Source organism: Pelobates fuscus, chromosome 13 (assembly GCF_036172605.1).
Source record: "Pelobates fuscus isolate aPelFus1 chromosome 13, aPelFus1.pri, whole genome shotgun sequence".
Lineage (NCBI taxonomy): Eukaryota > Metazoa > Chordata > Amphibia > Anura > Pelobatidae > Pelobates > Pelobates fuscus.
The window spans coordinates 91,888,780-91,911,905 of record NC_086329.1 but is presented as its reverse complement, the minus strand read 5'-3'; the positions used below and the strand labels follow the sequence as shown (position 1 = coordinate 91,911,905).

The following is a 23,126-nucleotide window of genomic DNA, read 5'->3' as shown; positions in this document are numbered from 1 at the left end:
AGTTACTCCAAGCACCAAGACCACTTCAGTTATTTGAAGAGGTCATGGCTCTTGGAGTTTGTATCTGCTACATTTTACTATGGAACACTGCACATATGGAGATTAATAATCCCTTTGCAGATGTAAGTGTAACTCCACCTCCAGTTGCCTCACTGGGGTGTCAGCCAGCCAATCGTAGTACGGCTCACCCCCAGGTCACCTATGTCCTCGCCTCAGCAACCCTTCTTGACAGTTGCAACCCCCTTCTATAACTAGCTATAGCTATAACTAGCTTTAAATATTAAATTGATTGTATAGGCATCAAAACAGCTTTAGCTTAGTCAAGCAGTTTGAGTGTATAAATCATGCCCCTGTAGTCTCAAAACTCAATCCTCTGCCATTTAGTAGTTCAATCACTTTTCTTTCTGTTTATGCAGTCCTAGACACTACTCCCTTGGCTGAGACTCATTAACAAATGGTTTCATTTTCAATCAGATGCCAACTTGCTTTAGCAGTTTTTATCTCCTGATCTGTAAAGTTAACTTTTATCACACACAGGAGGCTCCTGCAGGGTTCAGAAGGTAATTAACAGAGCAGGAGATAAGAAATTCTAAATGAAAGAGAATGTGCAATAGAGGAAGTTTAAACATTAGATTGGTCTTTACAGGAAGTGTTTAGGAAAGCTGTGCTAGTCACATGCAGGGAGGTGTGGCTAGGGCTGTATAAACAGTTATTAAACTTCTAAACGGCAGACAAATTGAGCAGTGAGACTGCAGGTGCATAAGCTTTATACCAGAACCGCTTTATTAAGATGCCTTTAGTGCCCCTTTAAGGCCTGTTTAGTAGCGCAAGACCTGACATTTTCAGCCCTGTCTTAAGCTACTAGCAAGCAAAGAAATCAGCTCTGGGATCAAAACCCAGTGCGGTGAATTTCTGCAGCCAGAATTGGGGTCTACAATAATAAACCGTTACACTAATTTGCTGTAGTCAGCAACGAATAGTGCCTTGACATCATTACCCAGCACCTTCAATAACTGCAGAATAATCAGGAACATTCTAACTTGTTTCCCTGGTGATTGCTCCACCTTCATCACTTCCGCCAGAACTACCAACACAGAAAATCCACAAGTGTAATTTTGTAGCTAAACCGCACGTTATTGATAACATTTTAAATAAGCACTCCAAACACCATAACCACTTACTATAGAGATTATAGCACCTGGAGGGCCTGCCATTGTAAGTAGTCAAATCCATTTTTTTAAATTACTTGACTCTTGACTTCCCACCTCTACTAGGAGAGCTGGAAGTCCCTTAGCTCTCCGCAGCTTGTCTCTACTGTGTAGGGCTTGGCACAGAAATGCTAACGGAAGTCAAAAATGGTTGACTTTGTCACACCATAATCACTGCAGTGAGCTGTAGCGGTATGGTGCTTAGAGTGTTCCTTTAGGCTGTCCATATTGCCGAAAAATTATAAAATGTATATTTCCATTTTCTGCCATTTATAATTTAAGTGCATCAGTTGCTGAACACTGCATTTAGGGCACATCAATGCTCCGTTATATTTGTCAATGCTCTGTTATATTTGACCCACTAACAAATTCTAAAACTGCTACTTGTTCATAACTTAGACGCATTCAATTTGTCAAAGTTGCAAGGCTGAACAGAGCACGCCGGGGTCTGAAACCTGTAACCATGAGGTTTAAACAGTAAGTGTATTAACCGAATTAACTTCCTTCACATCTTCTCTGTCTTCCTTGTCAATGATACACACACAATATTATACATGGGAAAATAAAATCATCATTAGGAAGGGGGAAAAAAAATGATATCTGTATTTCTGTTCCGGACTTCTGTAATCCTTCGTTAATGATCTCGGTCTATGGCTGAAAGTCATCACAGAGATCCTGAATTATTGCAAACTAATGAGGCGCTAAGCACAAAGAGAAATGTTGGGGATAAATTCAAGCAATTACCATGTAAACCAATAAGCATATTCCCCGCTGATTGCTCCACTATTTGCAATTAAACACAAAATTTGCACTTTGTACACACCGGCCAAGATATCCATAGGATGATTTTGCAAAGCACTTCTCCCCACCTCCTCAAATTGTAATCGAAGCAGAAACACAATGAATGCGGAGAGACTTTGTGTTACAAACACGGTCCCATTCTACAGCGGTGTTCCATCATAATTTAGGTGTAAGCCGCAGAAACGGATACTTTGATTTGTGTCAGTATCAAAAGACTAAACTCATTACATCAAACTTCATAAATAGAAACTGGAAAAATCAAAATAGTGTACAATTATGGGTATAAACCTAAAGCAGGGTGGGGGGGGGTTGGTGTTACTGGAATTCCAGCCGGCGTAATGGGTTCAGTCTGTGCCAGTGCTTAGAAAGGCTTCCTAAATAAACACAGGGATCTTAGACAAACATGGAGGAACTAGACAGGCTCAAAATTGCTGCGCTGGCTTCCAAGCAACGAACCGTGGGTAATTATAAAAGGCATAACAGAGAAAGCAGAAACTACAGAACTGTGCCCCTTCCAACGGCTAAAGGACACAGACTTTATAGAAACATTAAAACTCCTCACTGTCTGCACATGGTGAAACGGAGGTCAGGTGAAGTCTGAGGTCCCACAGGCAGGTCGGCATGGTCCAAAGCAATGCCTATCCAGGGCACTATCATTGTAGTTTAATACAGAGGTGCTGGGTCAATGCTAGGGTAACAGGGACTGGAGCCCTTTGTGTGGGTCCTGGGTCTAATACTGGCCCCATTTCATTCAGATAACTTCTCCAATTACATAATTTGGTTTTAATACAGTTGGGTGTAGGGTCAGTTAACACAGCATTGTTTGGTCAGGTAAGGTATATGTAAAAGGTTTATATAATTCTACAATCATTCAAATATTTAGTGTCAAAATTTAATTTCTGGAATGTGTTAGTGTTTAAGTTTGGACTCTGAGCACGGCATTGGACTGGTGTTAGGAGGGACTTAAGTCAATATTTGTGAGAGCAGCCTTGCCATTTAACCTTGGGCTGATCTTGAAGCCCCTTATCTTTTTGCTACCTAGCAACGCTCCTGCAGAGGTGACAGCTATTCCTGAAAATAGGCACATTCCCTTAATGGATACAGAGCTACATGGGTTTCAGCATAATACAGTGAACAAAGTAATTGTAAATAACACTATTTCGGCTCAGGAGAATGGGGAAAGAATTAATGAACGTTGCTGGGTATCACAGAAGAATTGATCTTAGGACGTGCTTGAGACAGGACAAGCAACGTACAATAACGTCCCCAAAGCCACGTAAAGCCAAGCATTTGTGTCTGTGTTCCGGAAACCACAATAAATGCTCTAGTGTTTTTTATTTATTTATTAATTTTTTATGGCGGATGCATTGATTTTATTTTTTACTTTCCTTTTTCTAATGTTGTTGATCTGTAAAAAATGGTCAAATACAGGTACGGGATATACAATAAAATATAATGTACTTTAATTAATCGGTGATAATTATTTCTAAATGTGGGTCAGTTACCATGGCAATGATTAGAATCCGCGTGCTCGTTACATTGGCTGCTCCTCCCCCTTTTAATTTTTTTTTTTTTTGTTGTGCAGGTGAGTACAAGGCATAGTCAACCTCCACAACACATATACCTACACGTACTGATAGGTACACATATACCTACACGTACTGATATGGGCTAGACAGTGGCACGAAAGGCTGCACATTTTTTTTTTTTTAGGAACAGATAGAACAATTATATTAACTGAGGCTAGTCCAGGTTTGGGCGCACCAGGCGGTATCTAGATTTTAGTGGTTATACTACTGGACGTGCCTTTGGGGCCTCTATTATTTCCATCCACTTCTGAGGGCGTTTGGGTACAGCAGGCAATAAAGAAACACCATACATATTATGACAATGTTGTGGCCCTTCTGAAGCAGAGATATGCATGTTTTACGTTTGAGTCAAGAGATATAAGTGGCATATGCAGGAGTCTAGACAAGATAATCGCTAAAGACAATGTAGGAGTGCAATATGAGAAGAAAAACATTAAAATAATCTCTGGGCTTATGTTGAGGGGATGTCGTCCTGCTGACTGGAGGTTGTGGACGGTAATCCTAAACCGTGGAGCTGGAGTCAGCCGGTCGTGGCTAACACCTCCTTCATTTCATGGGAAGCGGACTCTGGGGTTCGTGTCGTCGGATGTGGTGGGGGGAGGTGGGATACGGGGCCTTGACTTAGGGCCAGCTGTGGCCTTAACTAGTCTGACCTGAGGTTGGGCTTGAGGGGTCTGTTATGTGGTAGGTAGGGCTATAGAGCAGTAATGAAATGTAAAGAAAAAGAATAAATAATAGTTCAAAACAATAGCTCAGAATAAAGTCTAACCAACTTTGAACAGCAACTTGGGCGAGTCCCAGGTATGTGGAGGGAGTAGAGCCAGTCTCTTACTGCCCACTGGTCGTGGCTGCAGCCGGTATGCCTCTTGTCGGAGTGAATTGCTTAATCTTTGCCATTTCCCAGTGGTGGGCCGCCGATGTCGTTGTTTGGTCGCCAGGCCTGGGAAGGGAGTCCCCTGGAAGGCCTAGTTTGGTGAGGAGTGTGGGGGCTTCGGATATGTCCGAGGTTGTATGTGTCACCTCTCTCCTTGCCTCACTTGCAGTGCACGTGGGGATCTCCAGCGGTATTCTATGCCATGGGTGCGGAGCAGGGCCGTGAGGGGTTTCATCGTTTTACGCCAGTGTAGTGTCTCACCGGATAAGTCAGAGAAGAAGGATAATGCCATGTTCTCAAAATTAAGCGTGGTGGTCCCCTTCACTGCTGCTTGGACCAGTGCTTTGTCAGCTCCACTGCGGAACCTCATGATCAGGTCCCTTGGTGCAGTGTCAGGTGCTCCCCTAGGTTTCGGCACTCGGAAGGCGGATATTTCTGGAGGTCTTGGGCTCCAGGAGATGCGCTAGTAATCTTTGGATCAAATGTGGGAGCTCTGCCACGGGTATGGCCTTCGGTATTCCCCAGATTTTCAGGTTGGCACGGCGTGTCTTCTATCTGTGCGAAGCGCATGTCAGAGGCAGCCTGTTTTTTTGTTAGTGCTTGGATGTCCCGCTGTAGTTGTGCTATAGTTTGGGTGTGCTGCTCTGAGGCAGTTCCCACCTTGTCTATGCGGCTTACCAGGGATGTAATGTCAGTGCGCAGCAGAGCCACATCCGCCTGCAGGGTTTTCTGGAGGGCACTCAGCATGTTCTGGAGCATGTCAGCCGCCACTGATCTAGAGTCACCAGTCTTGGGCTTAGATGGTTGTGTAATACCAGCACATGGCCTCCATCGTCTTCATCCAGAGACAGCTCCTCTGAGTTTTCGGAGAAAACATACAGGTCTGCGGCCATCTTGCGCCGTGTGCTTGGCGGAGGAGATCGATAATATTCATACCCGGTTTGGGTCTATCGGGTCTCAGCTTTTTTTCCCCCATGCTCTAAAGTTTTCAAGTAGATTTAAGCAATTTTATTTTACCAATTACGTTAATCTTGAGGTGCCAAGATAATATGCAGTGAATGGATTGTCAGGCAGGTGTTTTTTTGTTTTGTTTTTAAAACCAGAAATCCTTATTCTTCCTTGTCCCACCCCTCACACACACACACCCAGGAGTTCCCATGCCTTGAGGTAGATGTACAGATAAACCCATTATTTTAAAGGAATTTTTGTAAAATAACGCCAAGAACTTTAAACACCTCTCTCACCCCTCCCACTCTACCTTTGAGTTTAAACACCGACTTATTATATGTAAGCTCCCTACCTTGCCAGGTGTGCATACCCACATGCTGGCGCAAAGAAATGTCTGCTAACATGGCGGCTGTTTTGTTATGTACGTTTTCCGTCCGTGGGGGCATGTCACCCCTGATGTTTACGTGTCTGGGAGATAGAAAGGTCAGGGAAAGTTTAAGGTCATGCCATGAAGACTGAGAGGCCCTCTGGAGAATAAGGTCAGCTGCCATCCCAATCACTGAGGGTTTGCAGGTGTGGTGTGGATTCCCACTCTCAGTGTTCAGCCAGTATCTATTTTCCTTCTGGAGAGGATTACGTTTCACTGATATCACACCAGCTGCTGGGTTAGCTGCATTCCACGTTGACAAATGCATTCTAAAAAGGGAGTACCAACAAGCTCTACAATGGCTTACTAATCACTATGTTACAGCTTGGTGAATCCAAATGCTAGTTTTGCCCACAAAATATCAAACATGAATTTTGGTTAGGGTAACTCTTCCTATCCTGGTCCCCTCGCCACAAAAGACAAAAAATAAATAAAATGGTGAAATGCTGCCCAGACTCCAGGCACCAAGACCACTTCAAATCGGAGTAACCCTTTAATATCACATTTGGTGGTTTGATGGCATTGGTAGCACTTTTGTGCTAGATAAGCTAGGGGAAAAATAACAAGCAAAGACAATTTAATTAATTAATAAATGATACTAATAAGTTCAGGATGTAGCATGGAAACTAGCCGATAGAAAATATTGGTTGTGACAATGCTAGAATGTAATACTGATGTACAACTTCCTCACATGATAATACAAATTCCTTAATAACGAAGACAAGAGTATAGATTGATCAATAAAGTAAAGGACACCGCACTCTCCTGGTCCCCAAGGTGCCACCGGGCCTGAGGATGGCCAAGCCTCACTTTCCAAACATGAGAAATAAGAAATGGTGAAAACCAAAGTGGTAGTTTTATTGGAGGCAAGACACAGTAAAGTTTTGACCCAACACGGTCTCAGTCAAGCACCCGACAAAGACTTGGCTTGACAAAGACCCTGTTGGGTCAAAGCGTTGCGGTTTCTTGCCTCCATTAAAACTGTCACTTTGGTTTTTACCTTGAGTGCCTGGCCCATTGCTTATTCTTCATAAGAGTATAGCTAGAGTCAACTTAGGTTGCTTGTATATATAGACAATTTCTTTTATAGCACAATACATTCTTTACAGGTATTCAGTAAAGAAAACAGATGTAAACATGAGGGAGCAATGTGATGGCTCTGAATCCAGGAGTATGCACCTCATCAGGGTTATACACCAAACTCCAAATATTCACGCATTAAGTACAAATAGAAACATAGAATGTGACGGCAGATAAGAACCGTTTGGCGCATCTAGTCTGCCCAATTTTCTAAATACTTTTATTAATTTCATTCTTATTAGGCCAGGAAAGAATAAGAGTATAAGAATAAAATCTGCCTTCTCATTGTTTCATTAGTCCCTGGCCTTATCTTATAGCTAGGATAGCCTTATGCCTAGCCCACGCATGCTTAAACTCCTTTACTGTGTTAACCTCTACCACTTCAGCTGGAAGGCTATTCCATGCATCCACTACCCTCTCAGTAAAGTAATACTTCCTGATATTATTTTTAAACCTTTGTCCCTCTAATTTAAGACTATGACCTCTTGTTGTGGTAGTTTTTCTTCTTTTAAATATAGTCTCCTCCTTTACTGTGTTTATTCCCTTTATGTATTTAAATGTTTCTATCAGATCCCCCTGCCTCGTCTTCCCTCCAAGCTGTACATGTTAATGGGACACTATAGTCACCCAGACCACTTCCAGACCACCAGGTCCCTCAGGTTTTAACCATTAAGATGTAAACATAGCAGTTTCAGAGAAACGGTTATGTTTACAGTAGGGGTTAATCCAACCTCTAGTGGCTGTCTCCCTGACAGCTGCAAGAGGCGCATCTGCGACACTGGATGCGAATTTCCCATCCAGCGTGCAGAATGTCCATAGGAAAGCATTGAGAAAGGCACTTGCCGCGCATGTACATTTCGCTCCACTTGGGAGCGGACGTAGGCGGGGGAGGACAGGTCACCAGCACCAAGGGAGCCCGGAGCTGGATTAAGGTAAGTAGCTGAAAGGGTCCAATGGAGGGGGACCCTGAGGGCACTATAGTGTCAGGAAAACGGAAGTTTAGCAGCCCTTCTCTGAACGCTTTCCAAAGTATAAATTAGCCAAGTGACTATGTGTGTGCTGAATATTTTACCATTTCAGCTATTTATGCCATAGTTTTTCCATTTGGAATTTAAAACGGAGTCTAGCGAATAAGCCCGTATGTGATATTGCATAATTCGTATCTTTCAAGCTGCAGGCAGTAATAGAGATATTAATGCTCTGTGTGTCCTGCGTTAAAAGACTTATCACACAGCGCAGGCAGTCGTAGTGGGTTTTGTTTAGTAAATAAATTGAGGGGTTTTCTGACTGTGTAATTTCCCCTGTACACAGGGCGAATGATCGCTCAGGAACCAATCTACAGCACTCAGAAATAGATCTGTTCTTTCCCATAGTCAGAGAACATGACATCACCCGTCTGTGCACCTCCTAATTATAGGAACTGAGTCTTTTCACTCCCGCCCACGACCAGAATAGCTGAATGGGCAGAATGGGAACAAACACAACCTGCGAACAGCAAGAGAAGCAAACGGCCATGGCGTCTTGGCTACCCCAAGAGCTGGCAATCAGAGGCAACTTTCAACACTACGACAAAAAGAACCAACCCACACAGTGTCTGACAGAGGTGCCTAAATCTGCTGGAAGACTCAAAGTTACAGCAACAAAATAATGTGTAAACATTTTAAAATCACGTAAAAAGAGGTAGTAAAAAAAAATTAATTAAAAAAAGGCAGGATATCAAATGACTGATGAGTAATGTGAAAGTTATACAAGTTTACAAAATAGAGCAGTAGATTCCAATGAAAGCAGTAAAGCAAACCGTGATTTAGAAAGTGTAGTAGATTCATGGAACAACCTTCCAGTGGAAGAAGTAAAAGCAAACTGTAATAGACACTCTCAGGAGAGGACACCGTAACCGTGAACAGCGATATAGAAGGGGTGGTAGATACCTGGAATAGCCTTCCCAGCTGCTCATGTCAATAGTAGATAAACCATTTGACAAACTGTTAATAGGGCACAGGCTAGATGTTTTTAACACTATAGGGTCAGGAATACATGTTTGTGTTTCTATTTCTTTTGACAATCTTTTTTTTTATTGAGGCATAGTAAAATGGTACAGAATAAAGAAAGACGGAATCAAAACATAAGTAGACAAGTCTCTAACGCAGTAGCAGAGAACATAGCCATAACTCATGAGTAGGCAGCCTCAGTTTTGTTTTGTGGGTATACAATGAACAAGTTTGGCTAACACATCTAAGCATGTAATCAGACAGTATGAGTGAAACCGTTAAGATGAGCTAGACATGTGCAAGATGGAAATACAGTGGGACCTCGGTTTACGAATTTAATGCGTTCTCCGGGACGTTTCTTATTGCGAAACATTTGTAAACCGAAACGCGGTTTCCCATAGGAATGCATTGAAAACCAATTAATCCGTTCTGGAGGTCAGAAATAAGTCAAAATGAGTTGGCATGTAAACCAACCCACAATGCAGAACACACAATAAAAGGCATGCAAACAATGAAGCTCAGCTCCCTACCTTTCCACAGCTTGAGAAATGCACCAAAAAGTCCCCAAACCACTGCAAACTATTTCCAGAATGGCTCCAAAACTTGATGCAAAAGCCGCTCCAACACCTCCACACTCAACGCCACGTGCTACCCACGGGCTCCAGCATGCAGGGGGCGGAGCTATAAACCTCCCAGGTGCAATTGTGTATTGCGAAACAAATTTGTAAACCGAGGCATTATTTTCAATGGATTTTCATTTGTAAACCGAAAATTATGTTAACCGAGGCGTTTGTAAACCGAGGTCCCACTGTACCACTGAGCAAATAACTTAAATAGCAATCGTTGATCGGTTGGGGCATGATTACTGAATTAACGCGGCTTAAACCAGTCTAACATGGGCAGCAGATTCCAAACGTGTATGCCCTCGGATCCGTTGCTCAAAAGATCCGTGATTGGTGTACCGGGAGGGGGGGGTGGGAGGGCACTCTCCTGGGTGCAGAGCTGAGATGGGGATAGATCCTCTCCACTTGGCTCGAGATTCAAGTAAGTGCAAGCGGGGACCAGTCATGGATGCCTGGCATGTGGTGCAGCGTTGCCACAGAAGGCCTCTTCCATGGCGGTGGCCATTTTGGATTTCCAGCGCCAGAATACTTGCTTCATGCCCTGCCGATGTCTGTCTCAGTGCTTATCAGTGGGGACCAGGATAACCCAACTGGTCCAAACATCCATCATAGACCATAAATGGCTTGTTCTAGTAAGTTTAGAAAACTAAATAGCTTACTACAATTAAAAATGGAAAAAAGATCTGCTTGTAAAGTTAACAAAATAAGTTGCTGAAATAAGCATGGAAGTGGTGGTGGGAGAGGGTAAAGGGAGGGAGAGGGAAATTAACCCTGCTGGGAAAGACTTGGCGGCCGGTCCAAACAAGGTGTTCTTTATTCTAAATGAAAAAAAAAAAAACATTGCAGGAAATGTTAAAAACAAACAGTCCCTTAACAAAAGTGAATCAAAATGTTCATGTAGCCAGTCGTTTCTTCTATATTGTCCCAAGCAAGGACATGGGAGCTCCTCTCAGGCCACTTGGGTTTGTACTCTAGTTTAGACCTGCCTGGGGAACGAAGGGTGGAGTGATTGCTATGTCCCAACGATGTTGGAGAGCAGAGGCAAAATAAATCATTATATAGCCATAGGCGTCGGTGGGCCTACCGTGGTCGCAACTGCGACTGGGCTCGTTACCCCCGGTGCCCATCGAGTGGCTGTTAGGGCCACCCGATGGTAAAGTATTTCCAGGGACCCGGTCAGCGATGCAGCGCTTTAGCAGCGCGACACGGTCCCCTGTGATGAGGTCACTTCCTCCCAGAAATCACCGAGCCGAGCCTCAGGCACTGGACCCAAGGGAAAGTCATCCTCCTGCACCTAAAAAGTAGGAAACAGGAGGGTGACTGTATGTACGTATGTGTGTCTTAATGTGTGTCATTCTGTGCGTCTGTATATCAGCATGTGTGTCTGTGTACGTATCTGTATGTTATATGGTGTGTATCTGCATGTGTTTCAGTGTGTGTTTGTTTTTCTACATGTGTGTCAGTGTAACAGTCACCCCACAACACACCCTTACCGCCCTTCATCCTGCCACTCACAATAACAATCTTGTCACTCACCCATGCCATACTGACCTCCCATCGCTCTGCTATACTCACCCTATCACAGTCACCATCTCTAGCACGGTCACTCTCACCCCCCACACCGTTCAATCCGGTCACAAGCATTTTCCATTACTGTGTCACACTCGCCCCTTTCACCCTGCCACACTCATCCTATCACATTATCCCCTCCAATTTAATCATACTCATCCCCCCCAACCATGCCACCATCACCCTGTGGGGCGTGAATGAGACATATCGAGAGGCTTGGGGGGCCACAGGGCAATTTTCTCACCAAGGCCCCGTTGTTTCTAGTTACGCCTCCGGCCATCTCTAACAGATAAATGGAACGTTCATCCTTGTCAACTTGGTGGAACTCCATTTATATGACATCTCCATATCCCATAATATTTTAGTGAGTGGATGAAATGAGCACAGTCCATGTCCATAAAAAAAGGCAGTTGGCGTATTTCTCAATGCCTTTATTAGTGCAGTTTTACAGACTCTCTCTGGAACTTCAGAACATGGTCAGAGAAAAGGCAGTGTTTACATTGCTCCATGGGGAGACCTCCAATAGCAATCACTCAGACAGCCACTAGAGGTCCTGCATGATGGAATTGTTCCCATAGAGATGCACAGTGTAAACATAAAGCTATAGTGCCCCCACATTAAAAAATTCAGGCTTTTTGCATTAAACACTCTTTTCAGAGAAAATGCAGTGTTTGCATTACAGCCTAGGGATACCTCCAGTTGCCATTCCTCAGATCGTCATTGGAGGTACTTCCTGGGTCAGTGCTGCACACTGTGCAGCACTAACATTCAGTGTCTCCATCCTCTGCATGGGGATGCTGAACGCTCCTCAGAGATGCATTGATTCAATGCATCTCTATGAGGAGATGCTGATTGGCCAGGGCACCGTTTGGCCAGACTCCCTGCCCTGCCTCCTTGGCGGAGATCATCAGAATTGACAATCCAACGCTTTCCTATGAGATTCTGATGTCAGCCAAGGAGGCAGATCGGGGGCAGAGCCAGATGTAAGGAGCCCCCACGCGGCACTGGAAATAAGGTGAGGTAAGGGGTGCCAACCACCTAAACGGTGGTTTTAAAACTATAATGTCAGAAATATACATTTGTGTTCCTGACACTACAGAGCCCCTTTAAGGATAATGTATATGACGCAGGATTCCATATTGATTTACTACCTGCAGTATGCAACTTCTACAAACTGCAGGGCAGCACTTTCTGTATGTTGCTAATCAATTTGTGTAAATTATGTATCCTGGAAAGCATGGTGGATATGGTATCCCTACGTATGGATCATTGTCCTCAGCAGGGATACTAGAATGTAAGTTACCCATAGTATGATCGGTTGGTGTCTGCATCTTCCTCCAAGTTGGACTCATCCAAGGAGGCCGGGGATTCGATAGAAACAGGTGTAATTTTCTGTGGATCTTATTCGAATGCTGGCTCTGCACCCAGAGGGAACTCATTTATGATGAAAAAGATAAGCGAGAAAATGCACAAACTGCAAGGGCTAATCTGCATCAGCAATCTAGCCCCCAATTTACCCCTTTTACTCACCAAATCAAAATAATTCTGTGTTGCCAACAGAGTGTCATGTGGTTTGAATACTGAAACCAGAAGTGATGGAAAGACACCGGGTTAGCAGTAATTAAAGATACATGCTCGGCAAAAGATGTTGACAGTAATCTACAACACATACTAGATGTCATAAACCTGGAACTTCTGACATGCTTTTATTTATTTATTTAAAGACGAAAAAAAATGCACCTCTTATCTCACTAGTTTAGCTTTATGACTGGCTCCAATCAGTAACTTCTCGACCAATCGTGTATAAGCTATGATGTCAGGCAGTTCAGAGCTGAGAAGGCACACAGAAGGAGGTCATGGTCTGCATATACACTATATAAATAGGGGCATATACAAAGTAACAGTGAAAATAAATACAACATAAAGCATATTAACAAACTAAGCATTATTATGCTCATGGCGTGTCGGATTTGGATTTCTGGTTGTATATAACTATAAGCCCGCACGTGATGATTCACGAGACATAACACTATTAACTATGCAGCCTGATCTACACCATCGCCCCCAAACCGTTAAGCTCAGCGCTGCCTCCCCACATCCCTTTTCACAAGGAGTGCAGACCCTAGACTAACAATTTATATTGTGACTGCCATAGCAACTGGAGGATGTGGGAACAGGTAGAAACAGACAGAGGGAGAGGAGGGGGACAGTGACTAAAAAAAGCTGAACTGGGGGGAAGGAGTAGAGAGGAGAGGGGTGAAAACGTAGAGGGACAGAGGAGAGGGTGAAAGAAATTATAAGGAGAGGATGAGGGAGTAAAGGAGGAGAGCAGCAGGTAGAGGGCAGAAAATTTAGAAGAAGGGGACAGGGCAAGAAGTGACATGGGGAAGAAGAGATGATTGGTAAGAAAAAGTAAATAGTGAAAGTTTGAAATGGATGAATAAGTTTGAAGGAGTGAAGAAACTCCCTCTAGAACGTTAGCTCATTGAGCAGGGCCCTCAACACCCTCTGTTCCTGTGCGTCCAACTCATATTGTTACAAATACTTTTTTTTTTTTTTTATTAGTCCTCCCATTGTACAGCGATGCGGAATTTGCTGGCACTTTATAACTAATAATAATAAAGAGAAGATGATGGTGGGCAACAGACAGAGGAAGTTAAAGGAACACTATAGTCACCTAAATTACTTTAGCTAAATAAAGCAGTTTTAGTGTATAGATCATTCCCCTGGAATTTCACTGCTCAATTCACTGCCATTTAGGAGTTAAATCACTTTGTTTCTGTTTATGCAGCCCTAGCCACACCTCCCCTGGCTATGATTGACAGAGCCTGCATGAAAAAAAAAACTGGTTTCACTTTCAAACAGATGTAATTTACCTTAACTAATTGTATCTCAATCTCTAAATTGAACTTTAATCACACACAGGAGGCTCTTGCAGGGTCTAGCAAGCTATTAACATAGCAGGGGACAAGAAAATCTTAATTAAACAGAACTTGCAATAAAGAAAGCCTAAATAGGGCTCTCTTTACAGGAAGTGTTTATGGAAGGCTGTGCAAGTCACATGCAGGGAGGTGTGACTAGGGTTCATAAACAAAGGGATTTAACTCCTAAATGGCAGAGGATTGAGCAGTGAGGCTGCAGGGGCATGATCTACACACCAAAACTGCTTCATTAAGCTAAAGTTGTTCAGGTGACTATAGTGTGCCTTTAAGAGGAACAGGCAATGATAAGGAAAGCAGTCAAAAGGGAGATAGGTAAAGAGGGATCTAGCTTTAGGATATGAGGGACATCGTCACGATGGAGAGCGGTTAAGAGGACGGAATCTGTAAAGAGTTATGGAGGAAGAGAAATGGAGGGAGACCATAAAAGGAGGTAGGAGGTAACAAGGTGAAGGAGATGGTAGGAGAAATGGAGTGAGCGTATGGACGTGAGAAAAGGAGAGGGGAATCTTGTAGTGGAACAACTCCGCAAGTGACTTTTTAGACACAATGGCTTCTTTTCCACTTCATTTTCCAAAGAAGAGCAGAGCCAGCATGGATCCAGTGTTACAAATGTATACGGAATACACACCTGCATGAGATTGTGGCTGCAGATTTGAAGATGGGAGAGGGGACTCCGGAGAGACCACCATCACACAACCCATTGGGCAGTGCCAGCCTGCATTCAATATAACGTGGCTCTGCTCAATTTGTCCCTGTATGAAGTTTAATACGTTTCAATACAGCGCTGCCAAACAGTTATCTGCACAGTGTTGGCGCTCATGTGATACAGTCCATGTAATGTTACAGTGACCATGTGCAGTGATTGCCTCCATCCTCAAAATGCCACAGTGTCTGCGAAGCATTAATCCCAGCATTGCTATTGGACAGGTGGAGCTGGATTCTGAGTGTGGAACAGATTTCCACATGCAAATCTGTGTTAACCTATTCAAAGCAGAGACAGATCCGCAGAACATTAACCTTAGGGGTCGGAAGAATTAGCAGCACAATGCATGTGAATATATTGTTAATGCCTTGTTTGCAGGCAGTGGAGAGGTTAAGCAGTGCTAGACTCCCCATCTCGCCAGCGACGATGTGGTGGATGCTCCTCTCCCGCATCTGATTAAACAAATGGAAATCTCCCAACGCCTGACTATTAACAATACAGATTTGAATGACCAGCGGCAGAAAATCAATTGTCTACACACACATACAGGAATCAAATGTAATCTCCAACAAATTAACCCCTTCATCGCCTCAAAGATTCCCAAACTCTGTTTCCAATTTTTATGTCCAATATAGGGGGTCTGACTGCATGTTATCAAGACAGGCTCAGACAGTGCTGGGTTTATATCTAATATAGAGGGTCTGACTGCATGTTATCAGGACAGGCTCAGACAGTGCTGGGTGTATATCTAATATAGGGGATCTGACTGCATGTTATCAGGACAGGCTCATACAGCGCTGGGTTTATATCTAATATAGAGGGTCTGACTGCATGTTATCAGGACAGGCTCAGACAGTGCTGGGTGTATATCTAATATAGGGGATCTGACTGCATGTTATCAGGACAGGCTCATACAGCGCTGGGTTTATATCGAATATAGGGGATCTGACTGCATGTTATCAGGACAGGCTCAAACAGGCTGGGTGTATATCTAATGTAGGGGATCTGACTGCATGTTATCAGGACAGGCTTATACAGCGCTGGTTTATATCTAATGTAGGGGATCTGACTGTATATTATCAGGACAGGCTTATACAGCGCTGGTTTATATCTAATATAGGGGGTCTGACTGCACATTATTAGGTCAGGCTCAGACAGTGCTGGGTTTATATCTAATTTAGGGGATCTGACTGCATGTTTTCAGGACAGGCTCAGACGGCGCTGGGTGTATATAAAATGTAGGGGATCTGACTGCACGTTATCAGGACAGGCTCAAACAGCGCTGGGTTTATATTAAATGTAGGGGGTCTGACTGCATGTTATCAGGACAGGCTCAGACAGCGCTGGGTTTATATCTCATATAGGGGGTCTGACTGCATGTTATCAGGACAGGCTCAGACAGCGCTGGGTTTATATCTAATTTAGGGGATCTGACTGCATGTTATCAGGACAGGCTTATACAGCGCTGGTTTATATCGAATGTAGAGGATCTGATGGTTCATTATCAGGACAGGCTCAGACAGCACTCGGTTTATATCGAATGTAGAGGAACTGATTATTATCAGGACAGGCTTACTCATGTTAGGTTGCACATATTGTTAATGCAGTGGGGGGCATGGATGAATGTGCCAGTGTTGGATATTCTGCAGCAGTCATTGTGCTATAATTTGAGTATTCCTGTGTGTGCAGGAAACGATAAGAACATAAAATAGCAGACACACACAGTCGCAGCCAGAAAGCAGCTCTGGATGAGGTGTCCAGCTCTCTCAGTCTATGTTTCTAACTAACAGGAAGGCGGTCACATCCTGCGTCCTCTGACCAACTTCCTCCAAAGCTAGCAACTGTTCGATGAGATAGATGGCCAGGGAAATAGAGAGGAGGGAGAAAGGGGGGGGGACGTCAATCAAACACACGTATAAATAGTCATCAAAGCCACAATTAGTGCCAGGAGACCTAAAGCTTCAGGCCTGAAGCATCACATAAAGCTCAGGTTGTCAGGAGAGGGTACCCAGGGCAGGGGAATGCTGACATGTGCAAAGAAACGCAATCCCAGGAGCATGGAGATGGACAGGAAGGAGGCTGCCACAAGAGAATTAGGCAAATTCTGGGAAGAAAAAGAACAAAGGGAGCCGCGGGGGAAGGGCAACAGGGGATCCATAAGGGAGAAGCAGGGTGCAAGGGGAAAAGGAGCATGAGCGTGAAACGATGGGCAGGGGGCACAGGAGAAGAGGGTTTAAGAAAGTATGGGAGTGAGAAAATGTGAAGAGGAGGAGAGAAAAAGAGGGAGAAGGGAAAGAAGAAGAAGAAAGGACAGAGCAGAAAGGCGAACATAGGGGAAGAAGTTCAATTGGGGCAAATATAAATAAGTGAAGGAGAAAAAGCAGGTGGGGGAACCAAGATCGGGGGAAATTAAAGAATTGTGGAGGATTGTGGAAGAATAGTTTAATGTGTAGAAGGAAAGGTAGAATGGAGAGAGATAATTAGAGAGATGTGGGTGATTCCCATTTATGAGAAACATTATGAATACAGCACTGAACATGTGTCATTTCCATAGTAAGCTCTCATGATTGGATTTCCCATATGGAGTGGAATATTATTATTTTATTATTTATATAGCACCAGCAAATTCTGCAGCGCTGTACAATGGGAGGACTAACAGACACGTAATTGTAACCCGACAAATGGACGAACAGAGGGGTTGAGGGGCCCTGCTCAATGAGCTTACATAACCCCCTGTGGCCAGAAATCAAGGATTTCTCAGGCTGAGCACCAGAGACGCTCAGTCTTAAACCCGGTGCATTGAACAGGCAGGAGCGATAGGGGTGTCTCTGCGACTGTGCAAAGAACACAGACTGTCAGCGAGGCCTGGCAGGAAATGCCACATCTCTGAACTCAGGCTGATGCAACTCACCATCAACCGCTCTGTGCAAGGAAGGGGGTGGGATGGGGGGGGACAGACCCAGCCAGACCACCATACAGCAGCCCCTAGCGTTCAAACTAAACTCAACCCTACAGTCATGCAGTGAAGTGGGAGGCTAGCTGATTAAAAACAATGACAATATGTGTAGAAAATGTATATACACACACACACACACACACACACCAATAACGTGATTTTAAATCCATTCTGCAGTTGTTAATAAAATGTCCCTATATAGGTACCATACACCACCATTTGAGCAAAACTCTTAGGAAAATGGTAATTTTATATTTCTTTAAATGATGACATTTAACACGGCCTCAGTATCGTGTATTTTTCACGGAATACAAATAAAGTCACTTAAGAGGTATTGTTACATATAAGTGAAAAGTGAACAATTTAAAAAATATATATTTTTTTTCAAGTTTTTTGTGAGGTGGAAAAAAAATAAAATGAACAGGGTTATTCAGTTACGTGAGAATCACTGGGAATACAAAGTTAACGTAATATACTTTTTCGCATTTAAGGTCAAAGTAGCAGAAATGGAACGACAGCGGACCTGGAGATTTTGACCAATTTGTTTATTTTTTGCCTTAAACTTGAAATTCACTTTGGATTCCTGACCATTCTCTCTTTAACAAATAACCCTGTAAACGTAGAAATTCACACCTCTTTATCCTGCAACTGGACACCTCCATCTTTGCTCCCTGTCAATCACGGTTACAATCTCAATCCTTTGTGATTTGGTGGTCAGCATAGAGAGAGCATATAGAGAAGAGGAGAGAGTGAACTGTGATTCTAACTCTTTAATATAATATTCTCAAGAAAAATGGGGATAGACAGACTTTAATCACTCCTGGCTTACCCGGACATGATGGGATGGTCATTGGTCAGAAGCACCAAATATCTGCCAAGACAATTTAAAGGACCAGGGTCGTCCCCAGAGTGCGTTTTTGAGATATCTGGCACTCGTGCATGATTCTGGCATTCATGCATGTGCACGCCAGATTTTGGAACGTTTGATTACTAGCTGGGTTTTTGTTTAAAAAGTTATGCTTCTGACTAAAGAAGATTTAAAGGCTGCTGTCACCAAACTTAAGCTTTCTAAGCACTGAAAAGGAGGGATTTACTCATACAGTATATATGCATTACACACAGATGCTATAATACCTTTAATCTTATTTTCAGTGATAAAAATGATGACACTTTTCCTTTAAATGGTAATACATGCGGTACAGTCAGGTAGTGGAGAGCAGGGCAAGCTGGGATATGGGCTCACAAAACAATCTTAAACTCTCAAACAGTTTGACACCCACTGATGAGTGCATCTAATGAAGCTTCATGCAGGAATAGTTATTTATTTTGTGCACTGAAAGCATTGTTTTGCCAAACAATGAAAACAACTATTGCACATACCCATACCTCCCAATATTTGAAATGGACAAAGAGGGGCACTTTCATTTTAGGGGCGTGGGGGGGGGGGGGGGGGGAGGGGGTAGAGGAGGCGCTGCTCGGTGAAATGTTAGGCTATTTACTAAAAATAAATGTTTATAAAACAATGTATGTTATTTACACAGACTGATTTCTAAACACATTTCTTGTAGTTTAAAGGCACATGGAGTATTATCGCTTTGGAGCTCTGTAATACACTCAGACTCAACAACAATAGGGCGCTCCTATAGGGTCAGAGGGATTTAGGCTCAAAATAGGGACTGTTCTTCCTAAATAGGGACACTTGGGAGGTGTAATAGAATGTAATACCTCAGCACATGTTCTGTAATTATCAGTTGGAAAGGTATAGGAGAAGTATACCTGGCTGAGATTCCAGGTACATCCTAGATGGCAATAAAAAATTTTTTTTTTTTTTAAATGACTGAAGGGATCTAATGCAAAAGTGGGAAGTTAACCCATTAAGGACACACGACATGTGTGACATGTCATGATTCCCTTTTATTCCAGAAGTTTGGTCCTTAAGGGGTTAAACGAAACATAAGTGAAAAACAAAACAACCAACCAACCACACTATTAGTAAATCACATTTTCTCAATCTTAACCAGTTCGTGCAGTGCAGGACCACGATCTGAAATACATGAATCTGCACATGACTGTTTCAAGGAAGTACAACCACGAGAGTACAACTAAATAAACAAATACATAAATAATAACAAAGAGCAATATGAAGAAGAACTTACAGGAGACAGCTGTTGTCTAAAAAGGCAGATAAATAAAAAGGAAATTGACGGAGTAAAAAGTGCCACCCAATTTGCTACAATATGGAATTTTGTGAAAAACCCATCAATGGTTTAAAATGGATTGTCAATCTTTAGTAAAATCACCCTGCATCGTTTTATTTATCTATTTTTACTTTCAATTATCTTTTCAATTGTGAACTGCCTGGAATTTAATATTGAATTTCAAACTAACTTTAGACCAAACTAACTAATTCGGAAACATTTTCAAAATGTGTTCAGCTGTTTTGACCTAAAAAAAATGTAAAACCAAGAAAGAAAAAAAAAAAAAAAAAAGGTGAGACAGATAAAGTATACGAGTGTTAGATTGTCGTAGTCTGATGTAACAAACTTAGAAATAAAACTTCCCGCTTAATAATATTAAATATTTTTAAAAAAATAACCACAAGAGACAATTCTAAAAGAAACACATTTTTTGTTTTGTTTCTTGGGGTTTAATTTTCAAATAGGGATTACCCCCATCTAAAAGGAGTATTGCTTCTTCACAAACGCTCATCTTTTTCACTTCGTTTGTTTTTATTATAGTCGGAAATGTCACATTTCCAATAATTTGGACTTTGGTAAAAAGCCATTTCCTGCTACAAATGTCCCTTTCATTGATTATGTTGTACTTGTCTTAGCACTAGTACACTCTGGGTAGGAGACCAGGTATCTCACAAACATAATGTATTTTAATGCAGTTGGTTAACATTAATCTTGTTTTGCTGGTTAAAGAAACCATACATTTTAAAGAATCTCAAGGCTGACATTTATGTAAAAATCCGTAGTGTTACGGACAACATTCGTAAAAATTATTATTAGATTTTTTTTAATGTCTATACAGCCTATACCCAACAGGTTTAATAATTCATTTTCACGAGATAGTTACTTGTTTACAGAGTTTCCCTGTCTATTGATACAGTTGCTTTCCATTAGGTCACATGTCTTTTCCCTACACTATCGTTCGATTAACGTCCACATCTTCGTTGCCATTAGTTATTGCATGGATTACATAGCCATCCTCTGAGTCCTCATATTATCTACTTAAACTAAAGCCTTCCGCCCAGGCAGGATGCGGTTTTCTACGGGATCACAGCCTTTAAATGGTTAGCTCACAATGGTTATATATCATGATCATTTCCACACCAGGGTGAGAAATCGAAAAGTATATACAACAGCCTTCATCTTGTCCTCTTGGTAACTTTCCATGTTCTATACGTCCCCTGCTCCTCTACACTTGTGTAGCATTGACTAACACGCACAGTGCTCAGTACATCAAACACTTTACTTCTCTTATGCTCTGTTTCTATGATTTTGATAGAGAGTCAAACAGTCACACTATTAAGATCTGGTGATTGTCTCAGTTGATACGTTTGATTGCTGTAGTCACTTACCTTACTCTTGCTCCCGGCCATTTTTTTAATGAAACTCAGGGTCCTCCCCAGCGGAGATTCCTCCTTGTCTCGGTTTTCTTTCTCGTCCGTCTCCAGGTCATGAATATCTCCACAGCTTAATGTGCACAATCTGAGGAGGAAAATGACAAAGTAACACTGGTGTCACTAGAAAAGTGAAAAAAAAACATGGGGGGTGTGCTTCTGATCAAAGACAATGTGGTCCGGACACTAGCAAGCCACTGAAAAACAGATCTCTCTTATGACCAGAAATGCTACCAGCCCAGAGGTCGGCAGAGAGAATCGAAGGCCAACTTTTAATTGAGACGGGGATTTGGTCTGACGGGACTAACTCCTAATCCCCTTGATGAGAGACAGAATCACGGACTTCCCACCCTTTCTGGACTCCTGCCAGGAGCCTCTAGACTCAGGAGGTGAAAGGATGGGGTTGTGATAGGACACAGCAAGAGAAAAAAAAATATATACAGGTATTAATTTTCCATTTGAGGTTACAATTAAAACTGTCAGTAACTTACTGGGTCAGGTTCAGTGATGGACGGCAAGAAAAGTTTATTAGTATAAGTGAAACTCATTGGACCAGAAAAAAATGAAGACAGGCCCTCATGTGTTGGGGCTGTTAGTGAGGGCACTTTAGCATGTTTGGAATTTGAATGTGGAATATTAGTGTCCTCAATGGACATCTGCAGGTGTTTAAAGAGATTTTCCACTTACCTGTTTGCATGTCGTCTCCCATTAGAATACAGTGACACATCTGCAAGGAGATTAAGAAAAAGAAAACATACATTTTAGGTACTTAAAGACACCTGAGACCATCATCTAAAAGGACAAATATATGAAACAAAGAGCAGAAAACACAAAAATTAGTTATCGTCTATATTGCATGATTACACCTTGCTGCTATAAATGTACTAATAAGCAAAAATTGGGTATACCAGAGACTAATTAAAAAAAATAAAAAATGAACATTTAATGTATTTATAATTGTAAAACATTTTCTGTTGATACTATGCCAAGTTTTGAATATAAAAAAAAAAAAACCTGAATTTGAATTTGCTTCAGAGATACAAATAAAGGTCTAATACTTGAAAATTTTGTGAAGACATTTTCAGGGTAGTTAGTACTCTATTTTTCCTCTCAGCTGAAACACAGGTATCCCCCACTAACACAGAGACATAGCAGGGGTTAATTAACAAGAAAGTTACAGTAAAATTAAGAGATATATTCTGCTATCTGTAGTCATAGGCTAATCGGGTCTTTCTGCAGTTTGAACATCATCTTTCTTCCCAAATGATTTCACATAAAAGTAAAATAAAAATAATGCAATTAGTTGGTCAACCTGTGTTACCTAAAAGGGTTAAACTAGCACATGAACCTATCAAACCATTGTATATCATTTAGGTTTGTATTTAACACAGTTAACAATACATTTTGCAGCCATAGGAAATCGCAAACAGTAAAGGTGCTACGATGCAATCTAACACAGCGTATGTCCCCCAGCTTTATGCCAAACTGTGGATTGACAAAAAACAAAAACACAAACAAGATGCCCTTTGGGACAACGGTAGTAATTTGCCATTGAGAATGCAGAAGTGTAAATTCCAATTTCACTAGCAGCCAATCACTGCGGCCCAGGTTGGACAAAATGTATGCAGACAATTAGGGATGCAACGAAATTTCAGCCGAAAATAGTGCATAGTTTAACAGACATGCTTGCATTGACAATTCAGATGATTATATATCACAATGAAAGATAGTAATGATAACATTGGGTCGGGGGGGAGGGGGAGAACACTATGGGACAGGGGAGGTGGAAA

General features: G+C 42.3%; 1 protein-coding gene across 3 annotated transcripts in view; it reads right to left on the bottom strand.

Annotated features, from left to right (window-relative positions):
• ARHGEF2 (Rho/Rac guanine nucleotide exchange factor 2) overlaps positions 1-23,126 on the bottom strand; it is a 602,646-nt gene that overhangs the window by 494,828 nt on the left and 84,692 nt on the right. For all 3 annotated transcript variants that reach the window (XM_063439527.1, XM_063439525.1, XM_063439526.1), the window contains exons 6-7: positions 22,024-22,063; positions 21,295-21,424 (exon numbers count right to left, since the gene is read on the bottom strand). In XM_063439527.1, the coding sequence (XP_063295597.1) occupies positions 21,295-21,424; positions 22,024-22,063 (170 nt within the window). The remainder of the gene's footprint in view (positions 1-21,294; positions 21,425-22,023; positions 22,064-23,126) is intronic.